Source organism: Cibotium barometz, chromosome 28, assembly GCF_041138505.1.
Source record: "Cibotium barometz isolate CiBa-2024 chromosome 28, ASM4113850v1, whole genome shotgun sequence".
NCBI classification, from domain to species: Eukaryota; Viridiplantae; Streptophyta; class Polypodiopsida; order Cyatheales; family Cibotiaceae; genus Cibotium; species Cibotium barometz.
In genome coordinates this window covers 35,207,264-35,232,786 of record NC_141073.1, presented here as the reverse complement: position 1 = coordinate 35,232,786, position 25,523 = coordinate 35,207,264, and the positions used below count along the sequence as shown (strand labels likewise).

At 43.7% G+C, this 25,523-nt stretch overlaps 1 protein-coding gene across 1 annotated transcript; it reads right to left on the bottom strand.

The window, feature by feature from the left end:
* Positions 1-860: 860 nt before the first annotated feature.
* Positions 861-25,523, bottom strand: LOC147622773 (uncharacterized). Its single transcript, XM_086822397.1, has 8 exons — positions 24,667-25,523; positions 19,416-19,492; positions 2,538-2,706; positions 2,317-2,405; positions 1,880-2,044; positions 1,526-1,603; positions 1,342-1,445; positions 861-1,226 (listed from the first exon to the last, which is right to left on the bottom strand). Exons 1-8 carry the CDS (start codon positions 25,196-25,198, stop codon positions 1,121-1,123), a joined length of 1,320 nt encoding a protein of 439 aa, XP_086678523.1. The 5' UTR covers positions 25,199-25,523; the 3' UTR covers positions 861-1,120.

Here is a 25,523-nt window from a genome sequence, read left to right as displayed (position 1 = left end):
AAGCAAATAAGAGAGAGAGAAAGAAATATATGTTTAAGTCTTCAAAAGACCTGAAGACCGGAGGATATATATAGTGAGAGAGAGAGAGAGAGATGAAACGACAAAGGCTATACACCATGAAAGGCCTGTTCGTTATAAGAACATAAGAGAATGTGTATAATGTTGTGGTCTTCGCATTCATTTCCACATCCTTTGATTTAGAATGGAATTCAAGAATCATGAATAAGAGCACCACCATAACACTTGCGTCTCAGTTCTAACCTTTTCTATCAACCTTTCTGCTATAGATGCAATGCAAGCTCCACATTTATTAAAAGTTTAGTGCCCTTTTAAGATTTCAGTCCTCTTTGGTTTTGGATTTTGAAATGCTTGCATGGCTATGGCTACCTTGTCAAGATGGCGATGCTCATAAGTGCTAATATAAGCGCCAAGTTGCATACATTATATCAATTGGCTGCTCATAGTGTGAACTTGAGGACGCTAGCTCTCTGCTAGAGGTGCCGCAGTGAGCATTGTAGCCAGGCATAACAGAGGGCAGCTATGCTGTCAACCAGGTCTAGACAGTTGCAAGCTAGACCTACCATTTGAAGTTCTCTCTTCCAATCACACAAGCCGAAAACCTGTTGGAGCTCTGCAAAGTTGCAATGTACGTGAATGGGCCAAAATAACTGAGGTCCCAACATAGACTTAATCTAATTCCCCACCCCCAAACTGACATCAAGAGTCCAGCAGCAACAGAACCGTGCAGAAAGTCACTCTCTCAAGGCCACTCCACAAAGTCAAGAGATTGATGGTAAGAGTGACACAAGTGAAGCACAAACAGATTGACCCAACACACACATAATACGTGCACCAACTTGTAGGGAGAAGATCGAAATTGTGAGAAGATCTCTGCTAAAGTAAGCATTTCCGTACACAATCTGCGTTGAGTGTGTATCCTACTGTTACAATCACAATTCTGGACCTCATCATGCCAGGATTGCTGTTCACATCTATAGACCTGTTCCAATAACCATAGCCATGGAAACAAGATAATGGCACTTAGATTGGGTAGCATTGCCAAGATGAACAGCCATCCCCTTCTATACAATTGTAGCCTTTAGATAGCATGAGGGTCAGGTCAAAACATTTGATAAAAGAGACTTGTTGAGCCATCCCCAAATGACCTTAAATCTGCTGGCTTTACGACAGCACGACACAGTGGACACGTCCTCTCCCTTTCAAACCTGGTTGTAACAACCGGCACATCGCGTAACGTGTCAAATACCAAATCATGTTTGATGATCAAGACACCAAAGATCAAAGCTTAAAAGGCAACTTAAGAGAACTTTTTTGATATACCATTCAGACACACAATCTTCGCAAAACAGATGTTTGCAGCTGAGCAAGATTGGAGCATGCATTTTCTCTTGGCATATAGCACATAGATCCCCTATTGCAACAACCTGGGAAAACAAAACCCAGAATGACTCTTCACAAGAGAAGTTCGGAAAAAAAAGGAACCACTTTTTAAAGATTTGAATACCTCTTCTGTTGTTGCATATGATCCATACTGCACTTCCCTCCGTGAGAGTGCCTTCAAGGCTGCAATAAGCATATGCACCTGTATACAATCCATAAGCAACGTCCACCTTAGATGTACGTAGGCAATAGGCCTCAAAAAATGGCATTTCAGATTTGATGGAGGTCATCGCCCCCTTTTCACACCACGGTCCACAGCCTTCCTCTCACTCAAAAAGCATCAATTGTTTACCCCTTCACACTGGAGTGCATGTGAGTGCAGTGCTTAAGTATATATACACATATCTATGCATTTGTAATATACATACAGATATGTGTACTAACTACAAAATTGAGAGGGGTGAGGTGGTGTTGTTACCTTTTTCAATACAGATGTAAGCTTAAAAGTCAGATACAATCCAGTCGTTAGGGACGAGAAGAAGCTCCCATAGTCTTTGTTAAGAAAGAAGCGATACCAGACAGGAGTCGGAAGTAAAGCTCGGTAGAGGAGCAGGACATACTCTACAAAAGTGAGCAGCTGACCCTGCATGGTTGCAATATTAACAAATTGGCAAAAAATCTGATAGACATAATCCAATAAAAGTGCCCTAGATTCTAATAATAAGTTTTTAATGGACAAACACCCATCCTCCTGACAGGCACGGGCTTGGAAAGGGGAGATCCCCATCTAAGGGCCATGGGTGAGGGGTCGAGATGGGGTCCTGCAAGGGGGTTGATATGTGTAATCCCCCCAACATAGACAGCACCCTTGCAAAGCCTAGAAACAGTAATAAGCCTAGGCGTGAAAAAACAGACCTGCCGGCGGTAGTTCCGACCCCTTGTGTTTTTGTAGTAGATCAGAAGCCCAGATTTCAAAACCATAGCTCCTTGCCTAACCATCGTATCTTGGGAAAACCAAAAATTGCCACTCAGCAAAAAGAAGATATGCATGGACATGATGAATTGATAAACAGAACTTTAGGTCAAGTTTACATATTGTAGATGGTGAGCTTTATAATGCACCAAAGCTTCCATACCATTCACCATGATGATGAATACAGAATGCCAGAACTTTGGGATCTCCTTGGGTGGGAGCATCAATAGAGGTCTCAGCAACTCCTCCTTTCTATACCACCAGTAAACTGTGATGATTTGCACGAACAGCCCAGCTGCGACCGTAAAAATAATTAAGCTCTTTCTCTCACCCTGCATAAATTCACGCTATAAGCAAACATATGAATATGGTATTCAAAAAAGGTTGTAGTATAAGAACATGAGAAGTAAATGCACAAAGAAGGAACCCCAGGAGGCTTTTGCAGATACCGAACAGGGGACAGCTCTGCTGCATATGTGTTGCAAAACATGCCCGCATCATATGCAATGCCTTGTGTTATAAAAGGCTCCATTGTATCCATATCTTATCCCTGCTTTGTGCAAAGGGACCCCCCGCCGGGGGGGGGGGGGGGGGGGGGGGGGGGGGGGGGGGGGGGGGGAGATGCAGAAGTTTTGCTGATGTGGCAAATCTGCAGGCTCGGGGAGAGACACTAAGCAGTGCTGCTACTTGTGCAGCGTATAGAGGCGAGCAGGGCGGAGGGCCTGGCAGGTGCACCAGCAAACGGGTGCCCAGCAGGCGAGAGTGGGCAGCAGATGGGCTGGGCCTGCTAAGGGCCCAAGGGGAGCACCTCCATCTGAAAACGTGCTAGTAGGCAGGGTCCCAGTGGGGGGCGCCTTCCAGGTCATGGCAGCGGGGTTGAGCCGGAAGAAGCACGGTAGGCGGCGATGAGTCTGGCAGTCCACAGCGAGCAGAACCTAGCCGCGATGGCGATTGTATGCCAGCACATGCACTTAGCTGCGAGTACAGTGGACATCAGCACATCTTTGTGACCCCTAGCTGGTACATACAGCGAAGAGTCTCCAGATGCAGAGAGTTGAGCGAGCAGCAGCAGCAAGATTGCAAGAGCCGAGATCTGATACCATATGTTGGTATTCAGAGTGCACCATAGTTACATTCAGGACCTGTACTCATCTGTTGAATCCTTTCAGGGCCTTCTGTACCGTTCCATACTTTCAGTACCCGTACAGATAACATCTACAAAGAACTTATGGGAGAAAATGTACGGTGGTGGTTTGACCCAATTTCCCCAATTTCCTCAATTAATCCTTGCCCCAATTATCCCAATTTCTCTCCAATTTTACCTGATTTCGTAGAACAGTTTATTTCATATATATATATATACATATATATATATATACATATATATATATATATTGGTAAGAAAGTAAACGTACATAAGGTACTTATCTTGGTGTGTACTCCACGTATTCATACTGTAAGCAAGGTCAACAAGGCATGATAAAAGGAGCTCCACCATAGCTTGCCAACTCCAAGGACTTCCTTGCAGCTACCCAAACGCCCCCCCACCCAACAACCCCCCCAGTCGATGGACGTGCCTACTTCGTCGTTCATGGAATCAAACAGGACCACCTATTACATGACCAGATTCACAGATTCGGCTTCCCAACATGGCAAACAAAAATGCAACTGGTACTGATGAGGGAGGGGCTGTGGAACATCGTCAAAGGGGTTGACAAGAAGCCCAGAGCCGATGAAGGTGCAGAGAAGGTTCGTCTTTGGAAAGACCGAAATGACCGAGCAACCGCTTTAATCGGGCTCAGTCTTGCCAACAACCTCATACACCATCTTGATCTCAAAAAGTTGCGAAGGAGGTATGGGAAAAAATGGAAAGCTTATCCGGAAATAAAATTGTGAATTCAAAAGTATCTTGAACCAAAAATTCTTCCATTTAAAGATGAATGAAAGTGATGACCTTAGCGAACTCTTAAGCAGTATCTGATCTGTCACTCAACAACTCTCTAGTCGTGAAGTTGTTAAAGACGACGACAAAATTGCTGTGCTCCTAAAGAGCATACAAAAGGTATCATAACTCTCCCAAATCCTAACTGCTCTCCGGTTAGCCAAAGATACATCTTATGAAGACATAGTAGCAATGCTCATTGAAGAAGACAGAAGACTCAAGAAGACTCAAGAAGCAGAGTGACAGCAGCATTGATCTTGACAAAGCCATGCTAAGTAAATAATGCAAGGACAAAAAGGGCGACAAGATTAGGTATCATTATTGCAAAAGACTTGGGCACAAGGAAGCTCAAAGCTTCAAAAAGATGGAACAAGAACAAGAAAAGCATCATGCACAGCTAGCAAGTGAAGAAAATGGAGAAGAAGAACCAGTAAAGCATGAGATAGCAGCCACCGCAAAGCTACATGGTCTCTCTCGTAATGAGAAAGACTGTGATTGGGCTTTCTAATCATTCTTATGGGTCAAGGGTTCTCTGCCCGAGTAGTCCCCCAAAATCTGGAAAAATAAACTTCATGCGTGTTTTTTTCCTTTGTGTGTTTTGTAATGCCTTGTGTTATAAAAGGCTCCATTGTATCCATATCTTATTCTTGCTTTGTGCGAGGGGGGGTGTCATAGCTGCGAGGAAGTCCTTGGAGTTGACAGCTATGGTGGAGCTCCTTTTATCACGCCTTGTTGACCTGAGGTCCGGAGGTTGGCACTAGTGGTGTGCAGTCTGTAGCCCATCATTGATACTGTTATTGGAGGTCTTCTTGAGTACCACTCCACCTTCGCTCTGAAGGGGGGTTTGTTGGGTATGTTTTGGAGCTTCACGTCTATGTAACCATTCCTATGTGTGTAACCTTAATTCATATGTATGTTTGTGTGAACACCTACTTCGGTGTGAGCACCCCCTTATATGTGGAAAAGCTAAGTGTGCCACATGTCATTAGTGTGTGTGTGTGTGTGTGTGTGTGTGTGTGTTGACATGTGTCCTCTGTTGTATGTGTCAAAAGGTAAGGCTACTATCAAGCCTACAAAAAGCATTGTACTTGGTGAACTGCCATCACATCAATCAATCTTTTCTTGAGTCATACAATCTTGTGTACACTCTCTCTACACTTTGTTTCTCTCTCCCTCCATGCCATGGTCGTCTACCACCACCCACCATGGCTTCTCTACACACTCTGAATACTAACATATGGTATCAGAGCTCGGCTCTTGCAATCTTGATGTTGTTGCTCACTCAACTCTCTGCATCTGGAGACTCTTCACTGTCTGTACCAGCTGACGCTCAAGGTCACAAAGACATGCTGACATCCACTGTACTCACAGCAGTCCACTATAGTCGCAGCTAAGTGCGTGCGCTAGCCTACTGTCGCCATCAAGGCTAGGTTCTGCTCATTGTGGATTGCCACACTCATTACCGCTTACCTTGCTTATTCTCAGCTCAACCCTGCTACCATGACCTGGGAGGCGCCCCTCGACAGGACCCGACCTTGCCTACTAGCACGTTTTTAGGCAGAGGTGCTTCCGTTGGGCCCTTACCATGCCGAGAAAGTCTACACTATCCGCAGCTGGGACATGATAATACCCAGTTCACCACCAGCCGCCCATTTTCCACCGCACCTACCAGGCCCTCTGCTCTGCTTGCCTCTATGCTTTGCACAAGTAGCACCACTGCATAGTGTCTCTCCCCGAGCCTGTAGATTTGCCACATCAGCACAACTTCTGCATAGTTGATGGACCTGCCTACTTCATCGCTCATGGAATCAAGCAGAACCACCTATAACATGACCAGATTCAAATGAACCAGCTTCCCGACATAGCAAACGAAAATGCAACCGCTACTAATGAGGGAGGGGATTTGGAACAATGTCAAAGGAGTTGACAAGAGGCTCGGAGCCGACAAAGGTGCAGAGAAGGTTCGTCCTTGGGAAGACTGAGCTTTAATTGGGCTCAAATTGTCGACAGCTTCATATATCACCTTGATCTCAAAAAGACTCCAAAGGAGGTATGGGAAGAAATGGAAAGCTTATTTCGAAATAAAATTCTGAATTGAGAAGTATTCTTGAAGAAAAAAAAATCTTTCATTTAAAGATGAATGAAAGTGATAACCTTAGTGAATGCAGTATTTGGGTTTGTCACCTGTCACTCAACAACTCTCCAGTCTTGAAGTTGTTGAAGATGACGACAAAATTGATGTGCTCCTCAAGAGCATACAAAGGTATATCACGATTCTCCCAAATCCTAATTGTTCTCCGGCTAGCCCAAGATACATCTTATGAAGACATAGTAGCAATGCTCATTTAAAAAGACATAAGACTCAAGGAGCATAGTGATAACAGCATTGATCTTGACAAAGCCATGCTAAGTCAATGGAAAGACAAAAAGGGCCACAAAATTAGGTGTTATTATTGCAAAAGACTTGGGCACAAAGAAGCTCAATGCTTCAAAAAGATGGAACAAGAACAGGAGAAATATCATGCACACCTCGCAGCAGCCGAAGAAAATGAAGAAGAACCAATGGAGCAAGAGATAGCAGCCACCGCAGTACATGGTCTCTCTCTTAATGAGAAAGATTATGATTGGGATTTCTAATCATTTTTATGGGTCAAGGGTTCTATGCCCAGGTAGTCCCCCAAAATCTGAAAAAAAAACTCCATGCATGTTTTTTTCCTCTGTGTGTTTTGTAATATCTTGTGTTATAAAAGGCTCTATTGTATCCATAGCTTATCCTTGCTTTGTGCGAGGAGGGTTTTTGTAGCTTGGAGGAAGTCCTTGGAGTTGGCAGCTATGGTGGAACTCCTTTTATTATGCCTTGTTGACCTGAGGTCCGGGGTGTTGGCACCAATGGTGTGCAGTCCGGAGTCCATCATTGATACTGTTACTCGAGGTCTTCTTCAGTACCACTCACTCATATGTATGTTTGTGTGAACACCTACTTATATGTGGATATGTAGATAAGATAAATGTGCCACATGTCATTAGTGTGTGTGTGTGTGTGTGTGTGTGTGTGTGTGTGTGTGTGTGTGTAAGGACATGTCGCCTGTGTATGTGTCAAAAGATAAGGCTACTCTCAAGCCTACAAAAACCATCGTACTCGGTGAACTTCCATCACATACAATCAATCTTTTCTTTAGTGGTGCAATCTTGTGTACTCTCTCTCTACACTTCATTTATAAATAGGCATTCCCCAAATACATTGAGATGCACCCCCTCTGCAGCTCATAGTGTGCAAGAGTTTGAAGAAGATAGCTAATGAAGATGTAACCATGGACACTCAGTATTGCGCAGTACTAGATACACCTCGGAAAGAGCACCTGCTAACCCGACTCCTCGAAATAAAATGCCACCACGAACAGCAAAGAACTTTGCTTGGCTCCGAATTCCCACACAAATGTACAGTGAACTCTAAGAATAAAATCATGAGGTACTGGACACACCGCGCCCATAATCCCCAACAGTGGACTGTGAACACATCACGTCCTACAAAAACTCGAACAATGAACTTAGAACACATCGAGTCCATAATCTCTGCAACACCAAGCAATAGACGTGAAACAAATCCAATCCATAGCTCCAAAATAAGCTTGTCTCAACAGATATTTTTCATGCTTGGAACTCCAACTCACGGTTTCCATGCACCAGAAATGGAGCTACTAACAGCCCCCTCTCCCGCCCACAAGCCTCCTTTGACTGGGAGCACATGGGGGAGAACTATCTATATAACTATAGAAGCTGACCATCCAGGTCCTCCCTAGCTATTGCAGCCTTGGGGGATACTAGAAGTATCAGTCATCATCCTGTATATGATCATTGCCCGTCTTTGAAAACTTGGTCCTGGCATGGGCTGTACCTTTGGTCTTGCAAAACCTACATTTCAGAAGAGTAGAAGTGACATCGTCCTGTCTGTTGCACTATACCAAGTGCTTGATCCTGTCCACTAGGAGCGAACCTTACCTGCTCTTGAGAAACAAGGATAGATGCCTCCTGCAAGAGGGAACCATATCCACGGCAATAGTACACCTCTGCAAGCAAGCCTTTGTGCCACTAATGATCTGAACACTCCACAACCAATCTCCAACACTTCTCCAACGCAATGAGGTATGAGGAGCAAGCAGCCCCCTCTCAAAACTGAGAGAGCAAGGGGCTGGACAGTAGCAAACAGTCCACCAAAACTTGCCAGAGAACACCCACAAAGGAGGTAGATCCATCAAAGAAGAGGCACGCTGAAGATGCGACAAGTCTGTGATGCTCCACATGCGAAGAAGAGGACCACCAATTCCTGTCCCAGGCTTTGCTCCAAACACCAACACCGTGAAAGCACAGGACCGACAGCCCCCTCTTAAGCGAAGGCAAGGCTGAAGCATACGGGAAGAAACACCTCCACTAGGGCTGAAAACGCAGCCGCCACACCACCACCAACAACGGATGATGGAGAATATAGCATAGGAGAGAGAGAGAGAGAGAGAGCTGCTGCCACCACAAAAACACAGCCACCAAAACTGAGGCACAGCACCCTAGAAGAAAAAAACGCAGCCGCCAATGTGAAAAACGCAGCCTGCAGGATGAAAACGCAGTAGCCAGAGGAAGTCGCAGCCACTGAGTGGTGAGGAAAACGCCGCCGCCTTGAAGTGCCGGTCACCTATGTAACTGATACCATGATAAAGTTGCACAATGCGGAAGCAAAACATAGGGGAGAGAGGGAGAGCAAAGGAGAGAGAGAGAGAGAGAGAGAGAAAGAAAGTTATATTAACGTCCACGGGAGGCCGAATCCGACCTATGGGACAGATCAGGTACATCCATTTACATTCCACTCTGGGTATCGATGCCAAAGAGGCATAAAACTGAAAAAAAAATAACTCAAAATGAACTCTTAAGACTCTTAAGAGTTTAAGTTACAATGGGTTCTATTGCATCTAGTTCGAAATTGAGGTTCAAAATAAAAATAGCTATATTTCATCCATGGATGGATTTGCTCTGGGGGTGTGGGGTACGGAATTCTTTAATGATTGCTTGTCCTCCTCTGTATATTGCCCATTTGCCATTCTTTCTTGCTTCTTTAACTTTATTCAGCTCTGCCGATTTGTTCTTGAGTTGTAGCGGGGTGAGTTCATCATCTATCCATACCTTTGTTCCTTGGAGAGACTTTGTTTGCTTCATCACTGCTATTTTCTCATTGTTGTCCATATAGGAGACTTTTGCCTGTGTACCCTTTACTATAATAGAGATAGGGTCTCCTAAGTCCACGAAGGGGACTACTTTGCTCAGTTGTGCTGTAAGTACATCTGTATCTAATATGTAGTCTTCTCGAAGCTCTTGAGCTATGTCTGCCCTATCCCAGCCTTGAGGAAGACCACCGACTCTGATTACCTTTTTGTTACTTTCCATTCGTTCCTTTTCTTTGACCGCTGATATGACTTCTTTAACAAAATCTTGTGAGTTAACTGAATTTACCTTTGAAACATGGTTTGTCGTTTCTGTTTGTAGTGTTGTAGGTATGGGTCCTTCTCGTGCTTCCTCTTGCTTCGTCTTCATGGCTTGCACTTGCACTTTCAGTTCGTTGATTTGTTCATCTTTCTTGATAGTCTCGTGTTTCAGTGCTGCTAATTCTCCCTGAGTTTCTTCAGTTCTTGCATGAGGTAGGCTTCCCATGGTGTCGGCTTGCTCACGGGTGGAGGAATGGGCGGTAATCGTGAAGCGGTGACTGAGGCAAAAGACTTCTTACTTTCCATGTGTTGCTGCTGATAAAGGAGAGGGCTGTTGGTGGAACGAGTCCCCCCTCAAGGGTACCCTCTCCCCTTTGGGGAGACTCAGAGAATGCGACCTACAAGATGCTCAGCTACAGGTGCAGGGGAGAGTTATGTTGCTGCCTTGGGGGCCTGAGCAAGGGTGGGTGGGGAAAGGGAGCGAAGAGAAAGGGTGGGGAAAGGGGGCGAAGAGAGAGAGAGAGAGAGGGGACGAAATGCAGGCAGAGAGAGTGAAGCGAAGAGAAAGGGTGGGGAAAGGGGGCGAAGAGAGAGAAGGCGGTGGGGAAGAGAGAGAGAGAGAGGGGACGAAATGCAGGCAGAGAGAGTGAAGCGAAGAGAAAGGGTGGGGAAAGGAGGCGAAGAGAGCACAATTTCTAACACTTACTATATCCCAGCGAGCCTGCAGATTTGCCACATCAACAAAACTTCTACATCGCCAATGGACCTGCCTACTTCGCCGCCCATGGAATTAAGCAAGACCACCTATAACATGACCACACTCAGTGGAACCGCCTGTCAGGATGTGCAACGGAAATGAGACAGCAATCAGAGAGCAAAAACTGCAGAAGAGCAAGAGAGGAAATGTAGTGTCGAACTCTACTATATACACAATACAAAACTATGGGCGGGCAAGAGCTCGTATATATATGGCTTGAGGCTGCCAGTCAACCAGTGGATGGCAAGTCGGCCAGCCCACAACCATGACAAAAATTTTGGAAAGTGCTTTTGGAGGTATCTCCATTTATGCATGTCACCAAGGCGAAAAGGAAGAGAAGGTTTCAGTCGAGATTGCAACTCGTGTACAAAGCAGGACTACAAATGTATCCTGGTCACACCTTACACCAATTAATCGCAGCCGTGCCACCGCCACCGAGCAATTGGAACTCAAATTGAGTTGATCCAATAAGGCTAAACCCTCATTTCAAGGCAAGGAGAGGGCTGTCCAAAACCTGCAAAAATGGACAGCCACCTAAAAAGGACCAAAACCAAGATAAAAATGGTCCTAAGGCTGAAAATAACACTACCAAGAAGCACCCTTCAAACTGAGAGACTATGGTCTCACTCCGAAGCAGAAAAAGCAATATATGAGTGAGGGGAAATGCTTTACTTGTGGTAGCACCGAGCATATTGCAAAGGCATGCCCAAACAAGAAGAAGCGTGATAATGCAAATGCATCAAAGCCTAATGTGCATATGATTCCAGATGTGCAGGGCAACACTTCACATGATAGCACAGACACGGTTGTATGTAAAGCTTGGGGACAGCTCAAGGATCAGCTCGCTTTGTTCATATTTGATGATTGTGCATCTGAGAATTTCATATCCACACAGATGGCACCTGCTTTGGGTATTGAAGTGGAGGACATGGGACCTCAAATTGAAGCAAGGACTGCCTTTGTTGGTAGAGAAGTGCAGGTCATGCCTATTTTTGGCAAGTTGTGCATACACATTCAAGGCTATGTGGATCATGAGGATTTTCTTGCGGCGCCTTTGAATGGTTGTGATATATTGCTTGGAAAGCCTTGGCATACACGTATTGATCCGTCCAAGGCTTACAAGACCAACAGGATCACCTTCATGCATAAAGGCCGATAGCATGTAATTGATACTGGTGATGATGGTGATACCATTCCCCTTGTATCTCATGTACAAATTAAGAAAGTAATGAAGAAGAGTGTTTTTGCGTACTTGATTTTTGTACGAGATCATGTTGAGAAAAATAATGTACATGTAAACACTCTTAGTAATGACAGGCTGAAATTTTTGCAAGAGCACAATGATTGTTTTGCTAATGAGTTGCCAAATGAGTTGCCACCTGTACGACCGGAAGATCATCACATTGATCTTATGCCGGGTAGCTCACCACCTAATAGGCCAACCTATCGTGTAAGTGCATCCCAAAAAGAGGAGATCATGAAGCAGGTGAATGAGCTTCTTGAGAAGGGTTTGGTTCAGTCAAGCTCTTCCCCATATTGTTCACCCGTCCTCTTGGTTCAAAAGAAGGATGGATCCTTTCGTATGTGTGTGGATTATAGAGCTTTGAATAAGCTTACCATCAAAAATCGATTTCCGATTCCACGCATAGACAACATTCTTGACAAGTTGGATGGATCGGCATGCTTTAGCCGAATTCATCTCAAGAGTGGGTATCATCAAGTGTGTGTAGTGCCTGAGGATGTACACAAAACTGCTTTCAAGATAGCATTTGGGCTTTATGAGTATCTATCTTGTTATGCCTTTTGGTCTTACGAATGCCCCGGCTACATTCAATAGAATGATGGATCGCATATTCCGTGAGTACAAAAAATTTACAGGTGTCTTCTTTGATGACATCCTAGTCTTCTCCAAGACCGAAGAAGAGCATAGAGCTCATTTAGCCATTGTTTTTGAAGAACTCCATAAGCATAAACTCTTCATAAATGCAAAGAAGAGTGAGTTCTTCTTGTCAGAGATACATTATCTTGGGCATATTGTGTCCAAAGATGGAGTGCGGATAGATCCTGCAAAAATTGATGCAATTTGGAATTGGCCCGAATTGAGTTCGATGCATGAAATCCGTAGTTTTCTTGGATTATGCTCTTACTATCGCAGGTTCATTTGGCACTTTGCATGGATTGCTTCTCCTTTGCATGATTTGACAAAGAAGAAGGCCACATTCAAATGGACTACTGTAGAGAAGGATGCATTCCTCAAATTGAAAGATGCAACTACTCATGGTCCAGTGTTGATCATTCTGGATTTGCAAAAGCCTTTTAGTGTGGAATGTGATGCCTTTGGAAATTGCATAGGAGTTGTCCTTAAAAGAGGGACATGCCATGGCTTATGAGAGCTATAGATTACATGATACAGAGCTATCTCTTGGCACTTATGAGAAAGAGCTCTTGACTATAATTCATGCACTTACTATATGGAAACATTACCTTCTTGGGACTGATTTCACTGTGAAGACAGATCACCAGAGTTTGATGTATTTTCTTACCTAAACTAAGTTGTCAGAGAAGCATATGAGGATGGCCAATTTCCTCTCTATGTTTCATTTTCAGATCTTACACACCCCAGGAAAGAAGAATGTAGTCGATGCATTGTCACAAAAGCCGTATGTAGCAGCTATCTCGGTTGCCTCTCATGGGGACTTGTCTGCCATGCGTGATTTATATCATATGGATGCTGATTTTGCTACTATTTGGACTGATTTGATGGCTAGTCATGCACATGCCTCATATGTGATCAAAGAGGGTTATCTCATGAAAGATAATTGCCTATGTGTGGTGTCTGACATGAGACAAAAGGTTTTGGATGAGTAACATGAGGAATACGCCAAAGAAGGGAAGTGTTTCCAATGTGGGAAGAAGGGACATATGGCTGTAAATTGTCCCGACAAGCCAAAGCAAGAAACCAGAGAGATCGGAAGATCATCAGATTGATATCATGCCAAGAAGATCATCAAGTGGTTTGCAGTAGATGCTAGTCTATTTCAAGTTTTGACAAAGAAAGCCGTGGGATCTTTATGGACCAAAGCTAAAACAGAATCCTTTGAAGCATTGAAACTTTATGCTAACAAAGGACCGGAGTTGATTATTCTAGATTTATCAAAACCTTTTATGGTTGAACATGATGCCTCAAGAGATTGCATTGGAGCAATCTTGAACCATGAGGGCCATGCTGTGGCCTATGAAAGGGCTTCAAGGTAGCGGATGCATTATCTCAGAGACCCGTGAGCCATGCAGTTTCTATGGGTTATCATATGGATTTCATTTTGATGAAAGATCTTTATGCTACCAATGAGAATTACAGGGATATTTGAAACAGATTGCAAAATGGAGATTTGGTGACCACTTATGTTATCAAGGAGGGTTTCTTTATCATGTAAACCCTATTATGAGTGACAAAGGATTTGAGACCAAAATGGATGGAAGAATGTCATTCTCCACCCTACATGGGGCATAGAGACATCTTGACTACAAATCAAGCTTTGCAGAGCTACTCCTATTGACCTAGCATCAGAAAGAACATTTAGTTTTATGTCACATGCACTCTGCATTGTAGTGCATGGTAACAAGATGAGTGCACATTGTACAACAGTAGAACCCTTTAGGATTTGATATTTGTCATACGTCGTGACCCCATTGTAATCCTCAATCAGGCATGAGCTACATAGATCATTCCTCAGCCTTAGAGAGTCAGTCAGTCAGTCAGGTCCCTTTAACCCACTTGGAGAGAATCATTCATGTATATAAAAGTCATAGAAGCCTTAGAGTTTGCATCAAAACATGTTTGCATTTTGCATAGCATTCATCCCATGTGAATGTAGACCACCTAGACCACTACAGAAGCCTCGGGATATCATCCAGTATTTTATCCTAATTATTTGACATTTTTTCCATATTTTCCAACATTTAATACCATTATTTCACATATTATTCAGTCGTGTAGCTTTAGGGAACCAGTTGGCCAGCTCTACAGCCAACCAACCAGCCCTTAGACTCCATATAAATAGCATCATTCCCTATCATTCATTCATATCATACTCCTCAGCCTTCAAGCCTTGTAGTCTTCAGCCACATGGAGCTTCATCGCGTGTGCACATAGAGCCTATTTCAGCAAATGCATCAGCCATATTCAGCCAAGGAAGGAAGCACTACAGAACCTGTGTTTTCAACCTTCATGCATAATTCAACATTCATCATATCATCGTTTTGCTACAGCCCTTCCGGTGAAGGTAATACCCATTCATACAATCATTTTCAGCATTCATTCACAACTTAGAACAGTCCCAATCAGCCCCATCCCTCAGCCTCAGATTTGCAACCTTCCTACATTCCATTGGGAGAGTGCATAGGCTTGAGATCGGTCATCATTGGTGCTTCTACAGCCGTGTACAGTTCAACCCGACTCTTGGTCTTTCAGAGATCTTGCGTTTGGCTTATCTACAGTCCAAAGTCAATCCTCATTCATTCTCTTCACATATAATAAAGCAAATACTCCTAGCAATAGGAGGGGGCCCTTCAGTGGGTACTTTGGGACCCAATACGGTGTATAGTTCTATCTCTCTCTCTCTAATATGTTAAAGTTTGAAGTGCTAAAAGTGGATTGCTAAAGACTCGCGAAACTCGGGATAAAGAAGGCGGTGTGAGACTTGTGTGACGGGATCCCTTATTCTGCTGCATGTTACATTTTATGTTCGAGAATGTTTGGTTTTGTCAAATGGTCAAGTTTGACCAACAAAAGCCAACAAGATTATTGCAACTCTTGCCGATTCCGAATGTTCCATGGGAGAGTATTGCTATGGATTTATATTTGGATTAGCAAAGTCAAGAAATGGGAATGATGGTATATGGACCTTTTCAAGATACCAAGAAGATCAACGATGTGTGTTATCGGTTGGACCTTCCAGATCATTGGAGGATACATAATGCCTTCCATGTCAGTTTATTGAAACCATACACAAGATCATCCTCAGAGGAACGTGTATTGGAGGATCCACCAGAGGTGGAAGAGCAAGAAGAGATTTTGCAACCAAAACAGATCGTGTTTTATTCTGTGAAAAAAGGAGGAAAGACAATGCTCAGAAAGTTCCTCTTGAAATTTGAGAATTATTCCCCATTGGATGCAAAATAGATGCCAGAGGAGTACTTCAAGGACTATCCAGAGATACTTTGAGCTTATGATGAACCGATTGGTCCAGATGTATTTGAAGTACAGGCATAGACGTCTTGCGAACAAAACAGATTCAAGAGGGAGGGATTGTACCTCTAGCCCTCTTTTGTATTTGGGTGGCAATGATGCCAGATGATCCATCAGACGCCCTTTTGTGCCAGATATCATAGTCGAGCGATCATTGCGACCAAATAGCCCAGATGACTGTATTGGATTTCATAGTCGAGCAGTCAATGAGACCAGATGGCCCAGATGACTATTGATGAACTCTCAGGCGATCCTAGTGACCAGATGGCCTTGAGGATTTACTGAGCGGTTTCCTTCGAGAGCCAAATAGCTTGGCACTGGCAGACCAGACAAGACAATCCATGAACAGGAGGATCATTACTTGTGCATTGCATACTGATGTATGTTTGAATTTCTTTGGCTTTGTGTGTTGTTTTTGATGTGTGGACAATGCTTGGATTTATGGCATGTGATAGTCCACTGGGCTCCATACTACCTGGCTAGTACTTGGAATACCCAGTAGACACGAATGATGCATACCTGTTTATTGACTAGCTTCTGTCTAGTTTTCACAAGAGGTAAGTATGCATTTATTTTATCTAACACGTGGCAGGCCATGAAGAAGAACCATCAAGAACAAAGCTATTGGTTAAAGAAAAGGCATAGAGACATTGCCAGATGAGCAGATGACACCACAGATATGGAGAAAGATCAAGTGCACAAGCTCACCAGACAGCGCTAGTACTTGGAATATATGGATATACTTGGAACATATGCATATACTTGGAACACTTGCATTCCGCAGTTGAGAACAACTGCGATATAAGAAAGAGGAAATGTAACTATTTGGCCCTCCTAGCACTATTCACGTGATGGAACCCGTGCCCGGACATTGGACAGGTAACAGAAGGCATGGAAACAGGGACCATAAAAGTTTGCACATGGAAAAGCGCTAGTCTTGGTCAAAAAGTAGAGAAAAGCAAAAAGTCAAACTAGGTTGCCGCAAGCTGGGAGCACCAGTGGCAATAGGAGATTGAGCCGGACCAAAAAGCAAAAGGCTGCCTTTCAAAAAGCAACTCTAAGGCCAAAAAGCAAGGTCCTAGAGCTAGAAAAGCAAAGCACAAGAACTTTGGGAAAAGCTGGGCATGTTTGAGTAATATCTTATTGTATCAAGTGTAAAAGATCAAAAGTAAAGAAAAAAGCAAAAACAAAAGCTTGACAAGCTTTTTGGCAAAAAGCAGGTCCTCTCACACGTATAAGAGAAGCATGAACCCTTTTTGAAACTTATCATCTTCTTCATTAGTTGCTTCCATACGTCTGTGCACCCCTTGCAAACCAGCTCCACCTACCTAAGTGTGCTGCTACCACCGATTGGAGCTGCTGCCTTTGTGCCACCTGGCCGTGCTGTACAGCCGCCAACGCTGCTGTCCCTCCGTACCATCTGCACCAGCCAGCGCCTATTGTCACCGCCAACCACCACCTGACCGCTAGCGCCTATGAGCTACTGCTGCCACCTACCTGACTGCTACTTGTACTGTGCGCCGCTACCAGCTGATCTATCTTGGGCCGCCGCCACCCGCTACCCAGCACTATTGCCTTGCGCAGCCCGCTACTTGACTACTGCGCCTGCTCAAAGCCACCACCCGCTGCTGCTACCTGGCCACCATCTGTGCCAGTTGACTAGCTTGCGAGCCCGTGGATTGTTCCTGAATAAATTCCTGAAAGGGGGCAGGGCATGTTCCCCGCTCAGTGTGTGTGTACTGTGCAAAGTTCCCTAACCCTTCTCTCTCTCGCTCTCTCGCTCTCTCTCTCTCTCTCATATTACACCCCCATTATGGTACTGGTTGGAGCTAGATAGATCTGCATTGCATTCTTGTATACCCTACGCATAGGTTGCATACTGAGCCTCTAGCAGTAGTGCTCCATTCATCACACCCCCCCACTAGCTCAGTACTTTCATAGTTTATTTCATGTTCATTTTGTCCTTTTTTTTCTGGACATCCAGAAGACATTGACAGTTGTACATTGATTTGTCTCATAGGTCGAGTTCGGCCTCTAGTAGACGTTAATACAGCTCTCTCTCTCTCTCTCTCTCTCTCTCTCTCTCTCTCTCTCTCTCTCTCTATCTATATATATATATATATATATATATGTGTGTGTGTGTGTGTGTGTGTGTGTGTGTGTGTGTGTTAATCTCCTCATTGGTGAGTAAGGCTGCCAATTTTGATGAGGAGATTAGCACATATCATGTGTATTAACTGAAGCAGATTAACCTAACAGGTGTGATTAAGTAGCCCTTAAGAAAATCAGACAAAGTGCGCATACAGATGTGGGAAGATCATTTGCTCCAGCTGCAAAAGATAATGCAAATGCTCCGAAACCGCCAACATCTGTATGCTGGGAGCCAGTGGCGAACTGTTTCTTTTCCTGCTTGAAGTAGTATGCGTGTAGTAGCTCCCATGCCAAGTAATAATGAGGTAAAACACTCAGTATAAACCTTAATTATGCTGTAAGCTGGAGTTCGAGCTCTCAAAACTGGAAGAAGATGGCCTTTTTTGTACAGTTTCTAGTGGAATCGTTTGGGTCTTCCCCCTCCTCCCTGGATGTAGCCAGCCTCCATCCGAGAGCAGCCAGCCATGAAGAAATGACTCCTTTCACCCTCAAATTTTGGTATCTCTCCTCTCTAGATTCCTGAATATAATCACACTTCCAACTAAGCCTAGCACTTGCAAACATTTTCACTCAGGGAATAACCCATCTGGGGTGAGAGCGTGCACTTGAACTCTCATGGAATGATGCAAAGTTTACTTTGCAACAATAAGTTCACTGATTTTCTTTAAAAGAAATCCTTGCAAAGTTGCACTTATCTCATAGTTTCCAGATCAATAAAAATCCAATCGAAGCCACCTTAAAGGTCAGTTTGGTGTTACAAGGGTGATTTTCTTCTATTTAAAATGTGGTGTTCACACAACTTATTTCCACTTGTCACTGAGCTGTCATGCACAGGACAGGGAAGAGGAAGCTTTTGCAGCTACAGGCTGCAATGAAATTGACACACTGGCCTGCCTACAGTGGGACCCACAGTTTAGCATAAACGTCTTTCGAATCCGCTTTTATTAGCTCCTGCTGGTGAAATTACCTCACAGAGTTGCATGGAAGACAGGGAGAGAGCATGCTGATTGGGTCTCCCCTACCTGCCCATGCCAAGGACAGCCTTGGGTGGTCGGGAACATGAAGTTATTGGATAGGCATGAATCAGGCTGTAGTAGCTTCCAGAACTTGCATGGGTAAAGGAGGAGGCAAGCATCCTCTTTATCCAATGAGCCACATCTTCTCCACCTTGTCCTTCTGCTTTGGTGTGTGAACACCCTAATACAAGGTCTTGGCACTTACATAAAGCTACGATTATTGGTGCGAGATTGTGATTTGACACAACTGTCAATTTTTTACTTGGTGCTTCTAATTTATTACAATTGACCCTTTTTCAAGCCAGGTTTTTTTTCCTGGGAATTTTCAGGCCACGTTTTTATAAAGGTCAATTCATACAAACATTCAAATATAAGTCATACGTAGGCTAATGTTGCAATCAAGAGACCAATAACCAAAAAGATCTCCTTCTTGACCATCTAAGACAAAAGGGAGCCTACCTTTAGAGCTGTTTGCTTCCGAAGAATATCATTTGACTTAATCAACACGATAGAGAGCCAGAAAGTTACAAGGAACCCTGCAAAACACCCACATGGTAACAAATCTTTACGGAATGGAAGTGATAAAATAATTGCACATTCAAGCATCAAACAAGTGCGCTAAAAACCCTCTTCATTTATTACAAATTAAAATGGAAATGCTGTCTCAAGACATGACCGTAGACATTATCCAAGATTACAAAATTGCCAAAGGTGATACTTATATATCCATGTGAGTTATCTCAAAAAAAATCCTTAATTTTATACCATGTTGGTTGTTTTAAACCGTATATTGCACTTCAAATTAGAGCAAACGTAGCCATCTGGTAGGCGTGGATCCGAAACTAGACAAACTATGTGAATAGTGCTAGCCCTATGCCCTTCTTGAAGCTCATGAGTAGTGCCAGCCCTACGCCCCTCTTGAAGCCATTCATGACCCTAGGCATGAAGGTCAGAGATACTCTAACCCTACCGAATAACGTGGATGCTTGTAACATGACTAGTATGCGGAAGCATGCTTAATGATGATTAACGCAAAAGCAATAAAGATTGACGCTAATCACATGCTCATGACATAGAGGAGGAAGAAGAGACACACTTTACCTAACCTACTCCTATACATTATTGAATGAATTAGTAATTACAATGATTGTCATAGATCCAATGTAGATCTAGACCATAAATGCTAGGAACGAACTTATATACCTAGATGAATCCAAGAACATGCCCAAATTCACCTTTTAGGAACGTGCATGTTATATACTCATGGTAGTCAATCCACAAGACTATATAACTATCAACTCCATTATGCATAGTATGGACTAGATACTACGACATCCCCACTAACGTCATCAGTGCCCAATAGTGGGTGTAGAACTCTGTATCAAGATATGCTCTCACACACACACACACACACACACACATAAGAGCATATATTCACACAAAGCCCTTCGTATTGAGTTTCTGTCAAACCTCCGAAGATGCAGGGCAGACTCAAGCTATGAATGAACTTATGCTTTCTGTCCCCCACTATGCATTAATGGAAAACGCTGATTTGGAGATGTACTTGGCTGATCCAAATTGTTAGACTGCATGTCCTTGGTCTTGGCTCTACAATCTGTCTTTGAATGATTATGAATGACCCATGACCTGCCTTTATATAGGAAAGTGATAGCAAGTCGTAATCAGGCCGGTTTTCACTTTTTAGGCCATAAAAAGTCATCAAAAATGTCATAAATGTGTTCATAGTGTGCCCATAATATGTCCCAACCATTGGTGCATGTCCTGGACATCTCCAGGCACCTATAGGGCCACCAAATTGGCTTCAAACTACCCATATACGACCTATAACTTTACCCTTAAGGCGGCTGTAAGGAATAATCACATCTACGTGGCACCGAATTAAGTGTGGACGTTGCATTCCCTCCTGCTAAACTTGGAGCTGGGGTGCACATGATGCGCCTTTGCTCAATGCTGTCGATTTGAATGCAGACTGGATCTCCCATACAGTGTCTCCACCACTATCTCCTCGCGAACTTCGGGGAATGGAAGTTGCCTCTTTGCCTTTGGAAGCTCTATCAGCATGGTAGACTCCATGACCACCTCAAAAACTGAAGTACTTGTCTCCTTCTCATCAATGGATTCGAAGATAATTGTGGGAACCTCGTGAACTATCACCTTCTCGATGGCTATGATGATCTCAGGAACTCGCATGGAATCTGGAATTGTTTGTGACTCTGCATGCTCGAACAATTGCACCCCTTGGTTGACCTCGACCTACAGATCCGACACGGTTTCTAGTGCCTCTTTGGTATCCCTTTGTCCTTGGTCTTCTACTATGGTACTCTTGTCCTCTTCCTCGGTCCTTACCACACTTGCTTCCACTGGAGTACTTTGATTCATCATGGCAAAAAGCTTCTTTATTTCTTTCCAATACTCTTCTTCACATCTTTTGTGGTCTTTTCTTCTTTGCCTTGCTTCGTCTTCACGTTGTTCCCTTCTTTGCCTTGCTTTGTCTTCACGTTGTTCCCTTCTTTGCCTTGCTTCTTCTTCATGTTGTTCCCTTCGGCAATCTTGGTCTTTACATGCTTGTTGGTAAATCTTTGCCCTTCCTAGGATGCTCATTCAAACATTGCCCAACTAGCTTCATTTTGCCTCGTCATCAAAGCCAAAATATCCTCTATGGTTGCCATGAAGAAACGCTTGCTGCTTTTTGTTATAATCAGCCCCAAAACCCTAAACCTAAGCTTCTACATGCATCCTAGGCATCCTAGAACCACACTAGACTGAAATATAGACTTTTAGTACTATACTATGTTGACAATAAGCAAAAAGCTCAAAAGGCTGATTTAATGCAAAAACGCAAACCCTAATTTTGCTTGCAAACCCTAATTTGCTTATTTACATGCAAACCTGAGCATTGATGCAAAACTTTTCCTAGGAATGACCTAGACATGCTCTGATACCAATGTTACATGCATTGCGCTTGGTCATGATAACGCACAACAGGGCCTTCTTTATACCTTTATGTGGTGAGAATCTTTAATATCCAATTCAGAGAGTGGAGAGAGAGAAGAGAATGAAAATGAAGAAGACGCCACAGTATTGGGTCCCAAATAACCACTGAAGGGTCCCCCCTGCAAGCAAGAGTATTTGCTTATATTATTCTTTGGAGAATGATGTACAATGCTTGTGTAAACAAGCAATATGAATGCCCAACGCAAGGACGAGAAAGACCGTACGTCGACTGAGTATCCACCAATCCAAGGCTCTGCTGAAGACTCTTCGGGCCACTGATGCAAGTACAGATAGCTTTAGGACTGCACATATGCTGGCTGAATGTGGAAGAGGTCCTTCTTGAATAGCCTGGAGTTGATTTGGATGATTGCATGCCTCTACACTTTGCTTAATACCTGAATGATCTGATGGAGACAGCAATGTCTGCATATATATGTTCATATGCTGCTGGTCGGCTAGTAGCATGTGGACAAATCCCAGCATTTAATGCTTAAAAAATGTTGCGCTTTTGGTAAACATGCCTTTTTGCTACTGCCCGACCTGATGAGACCTGACCGAGTGGAAGCTTGTGCCCAAAATGTTGCTGGCCTGCTGCAAAGCCAGTTATTGGGTACAGCTTACTCCCATGCTGGTTGGTTGGTCTACCATGTTGTCTAGGGCTAGGTGGACAAGCGTTGTCCCAAACTTTCATTCCGAAGTTTTGGCCCATTTCTAGTCATACAAAGGTTAAGTGATGTCTCTCTAAAGTTAAAGTTGCCAGAAAGTTGGACTATGCACAATGTCTTTCATGTTTCTTGGTTGAAGCCATATGTAGGTCTGGCATTGCAGGATATATCACAAGAGCTACGACCAGATATGATCGACGAAGCTGAAGTCATAAAGCCAGAGCAAATTCTCCTCCACAGATGAAAGCATGGATCCGCTCGAAGAATCCGACAGTTCTACACGAAGTTTAAAGACCGAGAAACCCATGAAGCAGTTTGGCTGGATGAAGAATTCTTTCACGAGTACCCCCAGTTGTTGGCGGAGTACTTGGAAGCCCTGAACCTTAGGAAGTCAACATGACCACTATGTGAAAGCGTGCTTAATGATGATTAACGCAAAGCAATAAAGATTAACACTAAATCACATGCTCATGACAGAGAGAAGGAGAGAGAAGAAGAAGAGAGACACTTTACCTAACCTACTCCTATATATTACTGAATGAATTGAGTAATTACAATGATTGTCATAAATTCAATGTAGATCTAGACTATGAACGCTATGAATGAACTTATGCTTACTATCCTCCACTCTACGTTAATGGAAAACGCTGATTTGGAGATGTACTTGGCTGATCCAAACTATTAGACTGCATGTCCTTGGTCTTGGCTCTGCAATCTCTGTCTTTGAATGATTATGAATGACCCATGACCTACCTTTATATAGGAAAGTGATAGCAAGTCGTAATCAGGTGTTTTTTCACTTTTCAGGCCATAAAAAGTCATCAAAAATGTCATAAAGTATGTTCATATCATGCCCATAATATGTCCTAACCATTGGTGCATGTCCTGGGCACCTCCGAGCACCTATAGGGCCACCAAATTAGCTCCAAACTGCCCACATATGACCTCTAACTTTGCCCTTAAGGCGACTATAAGGAATAATCATGTCTACGTGGCACCGGATTAAGGTGTGCACGTGACAGTGCTACAAAGTAGCTACCCAGCCTATTGATTGGGTGCTAAAAAGAGACAACTACAGATTTGCTACCAGCGACTTCCTAGGCTTTACCCGGGTAGTGGCTAGCCGCTCTACTCATGGACTTAAAGCCACCCTAGAGGACCATGGACCCTCTCCATGCATCCTTTCACTACATGTCATGAACATCATCATATCCAATCTCCTTTAAGAATATTGGCGATGGGCCTTTGATATCTAAACAAAGGGAAAATAGCAACATTCATCACAGATACTGGAATCATTTATTGGACCGTCAAAATACTAAAAGCTTATAATATACAAAAGCCTTAACCCACCTAAACCTTATAAGTCACAGTGATGGATTATAGACTAGACCACTTACTTGCAGAATGCTAAAGACTTCACCTATGCTTTAAGTAATGATCCAGCTGATCATAAATAAGACTCAGTAGTATTTTCAAATAAGCATGTTGGACATCCAATGTTGACTTTTCAAAACCCTAAGATGCAACAAGATTTACATGTAGCAATACATGACCATTAGTAGGTAGGTTGGTAGGAATGTCTTTACCTATGTATGTATAAATACATGCTACAAGAGGCAGCAGTGTGACATCATCTACAATCTTAACAGCACAATGCCACATGGAGGTAGAAGGCCACAGATTGTCAACTCCATTTCTCGAAGGAGTGATAGCATTTCCTTGGTCATGAATTGTTGGTGGAGAATGGATGTCAATCCAAACGACAGTATTCCAAAGCTCATAGGAGCAGGAGGACAAAATGTAAGCATGCACATGTGTGTTCAAACGTGCGTGTGCATGTGTGCATGCATGCATGCGTATATGCATGTATGTATGCACGAATAAGCCCCAAGTTCTAACAGCAATAAAAAACCATTAGCTAGGAATAAGCCCAAATTTCTAACAGGCAAAAAGGTTTACATGTATGCCCATTAGCTAGGTCTACAATCAGAACTGCAAGTAGAGAAACTGTGCTATGCAAGTCTAACCTTGCAAATGTTGCCGGATGAAGACTGTTAACAGGAGCATGGAGAAGGGCAGGACTTGTTCAATCCATCTGGCAATCTGCTGGAAGTCATACCTTTGTGAGCCCTGATTACCCATAGTGCCAGTCTCTGCACTTTCAGATGGACTAGCGGGTGGGGGAGCATTAGGTCCACCCTCATCGGAGGTAATGACCGGCAGGGACAATGCGGAACTCGTGCTGGCATCATCGCCAATTCTGATCTGGTCCATCTCGTCCGCCCCAATGATCCGAATGGACACTTCCGCATCGTCGTCTGAAACCGGCCCTGTGCTGGAAACCCTAACCCGATCTGACCCTGTGCTAGAAACCCTAATCCGATCGACTCCTGAAGAAGCGATTGCGGCCTCATGATCTGATGGCTGGGCTACCCCCCTGAACACGCCCAGCAGCTCCAGAAGCCCCGAAACTGGGGTTTGCAGCAGATTTGATGGCAAATGCAGGCCATACCTTCGCCTTCTGTAGGGTAGCTCGGCCGAAGATCCAGAACTGTCCATTGACGGAGATCACGAAGCCCTTGTTTCCGATCTCAGGCCACAAAAACCCTAATTTAAGACACTTATACAAAATCCTATCTGAAATGTACAAGCGAGGACCCTGATTACAGGAAAATCCTTGATTCCAAGGAGCTCTACAGTCCGATGATCGATCGTCTGCAATTGCAGATGCAGATTCTGCCTACCCCAAATTTTGATGCTGATATACAGGGGTATGTATGGTTGAAGGTGGCTTTTTGCAGCCGTTGTAAGCGGGGTTTTCTCTGTCGATTTGCTGTCCTCGCTAGAGTCTACAAACCTCGTTGACAACTTGCCACACTGTCCA

What these genes read in the sequence shown, in the direction of transcription:
- LOC147622773 (XM_086822397.1), bottom strand. Translation starts at nt 25,198, where the DNA reads ATGGACAGTTCTGGATCTTCGGCCGAGCTACCCTACAGAAGGCGAAGG. An exon ending in CATCCGGCAACATTTGCAAG is followed by an intron (nt 19,493 to 24,666) that starts GTTAGACTTGCA and finishes GGTGTTTTGCAG; the next exon opens with GGTTCCTTGTAACTTTCTGG. An exon ending in GAAGATTGTGTGTCTGAATG is followed by an intron (nt 1,227 to 1,341) that starts GTATATCAAAAA and finishes TGTTACAACCAG; the next exon opens with GTTTGAAAGGGAGAGGACGT.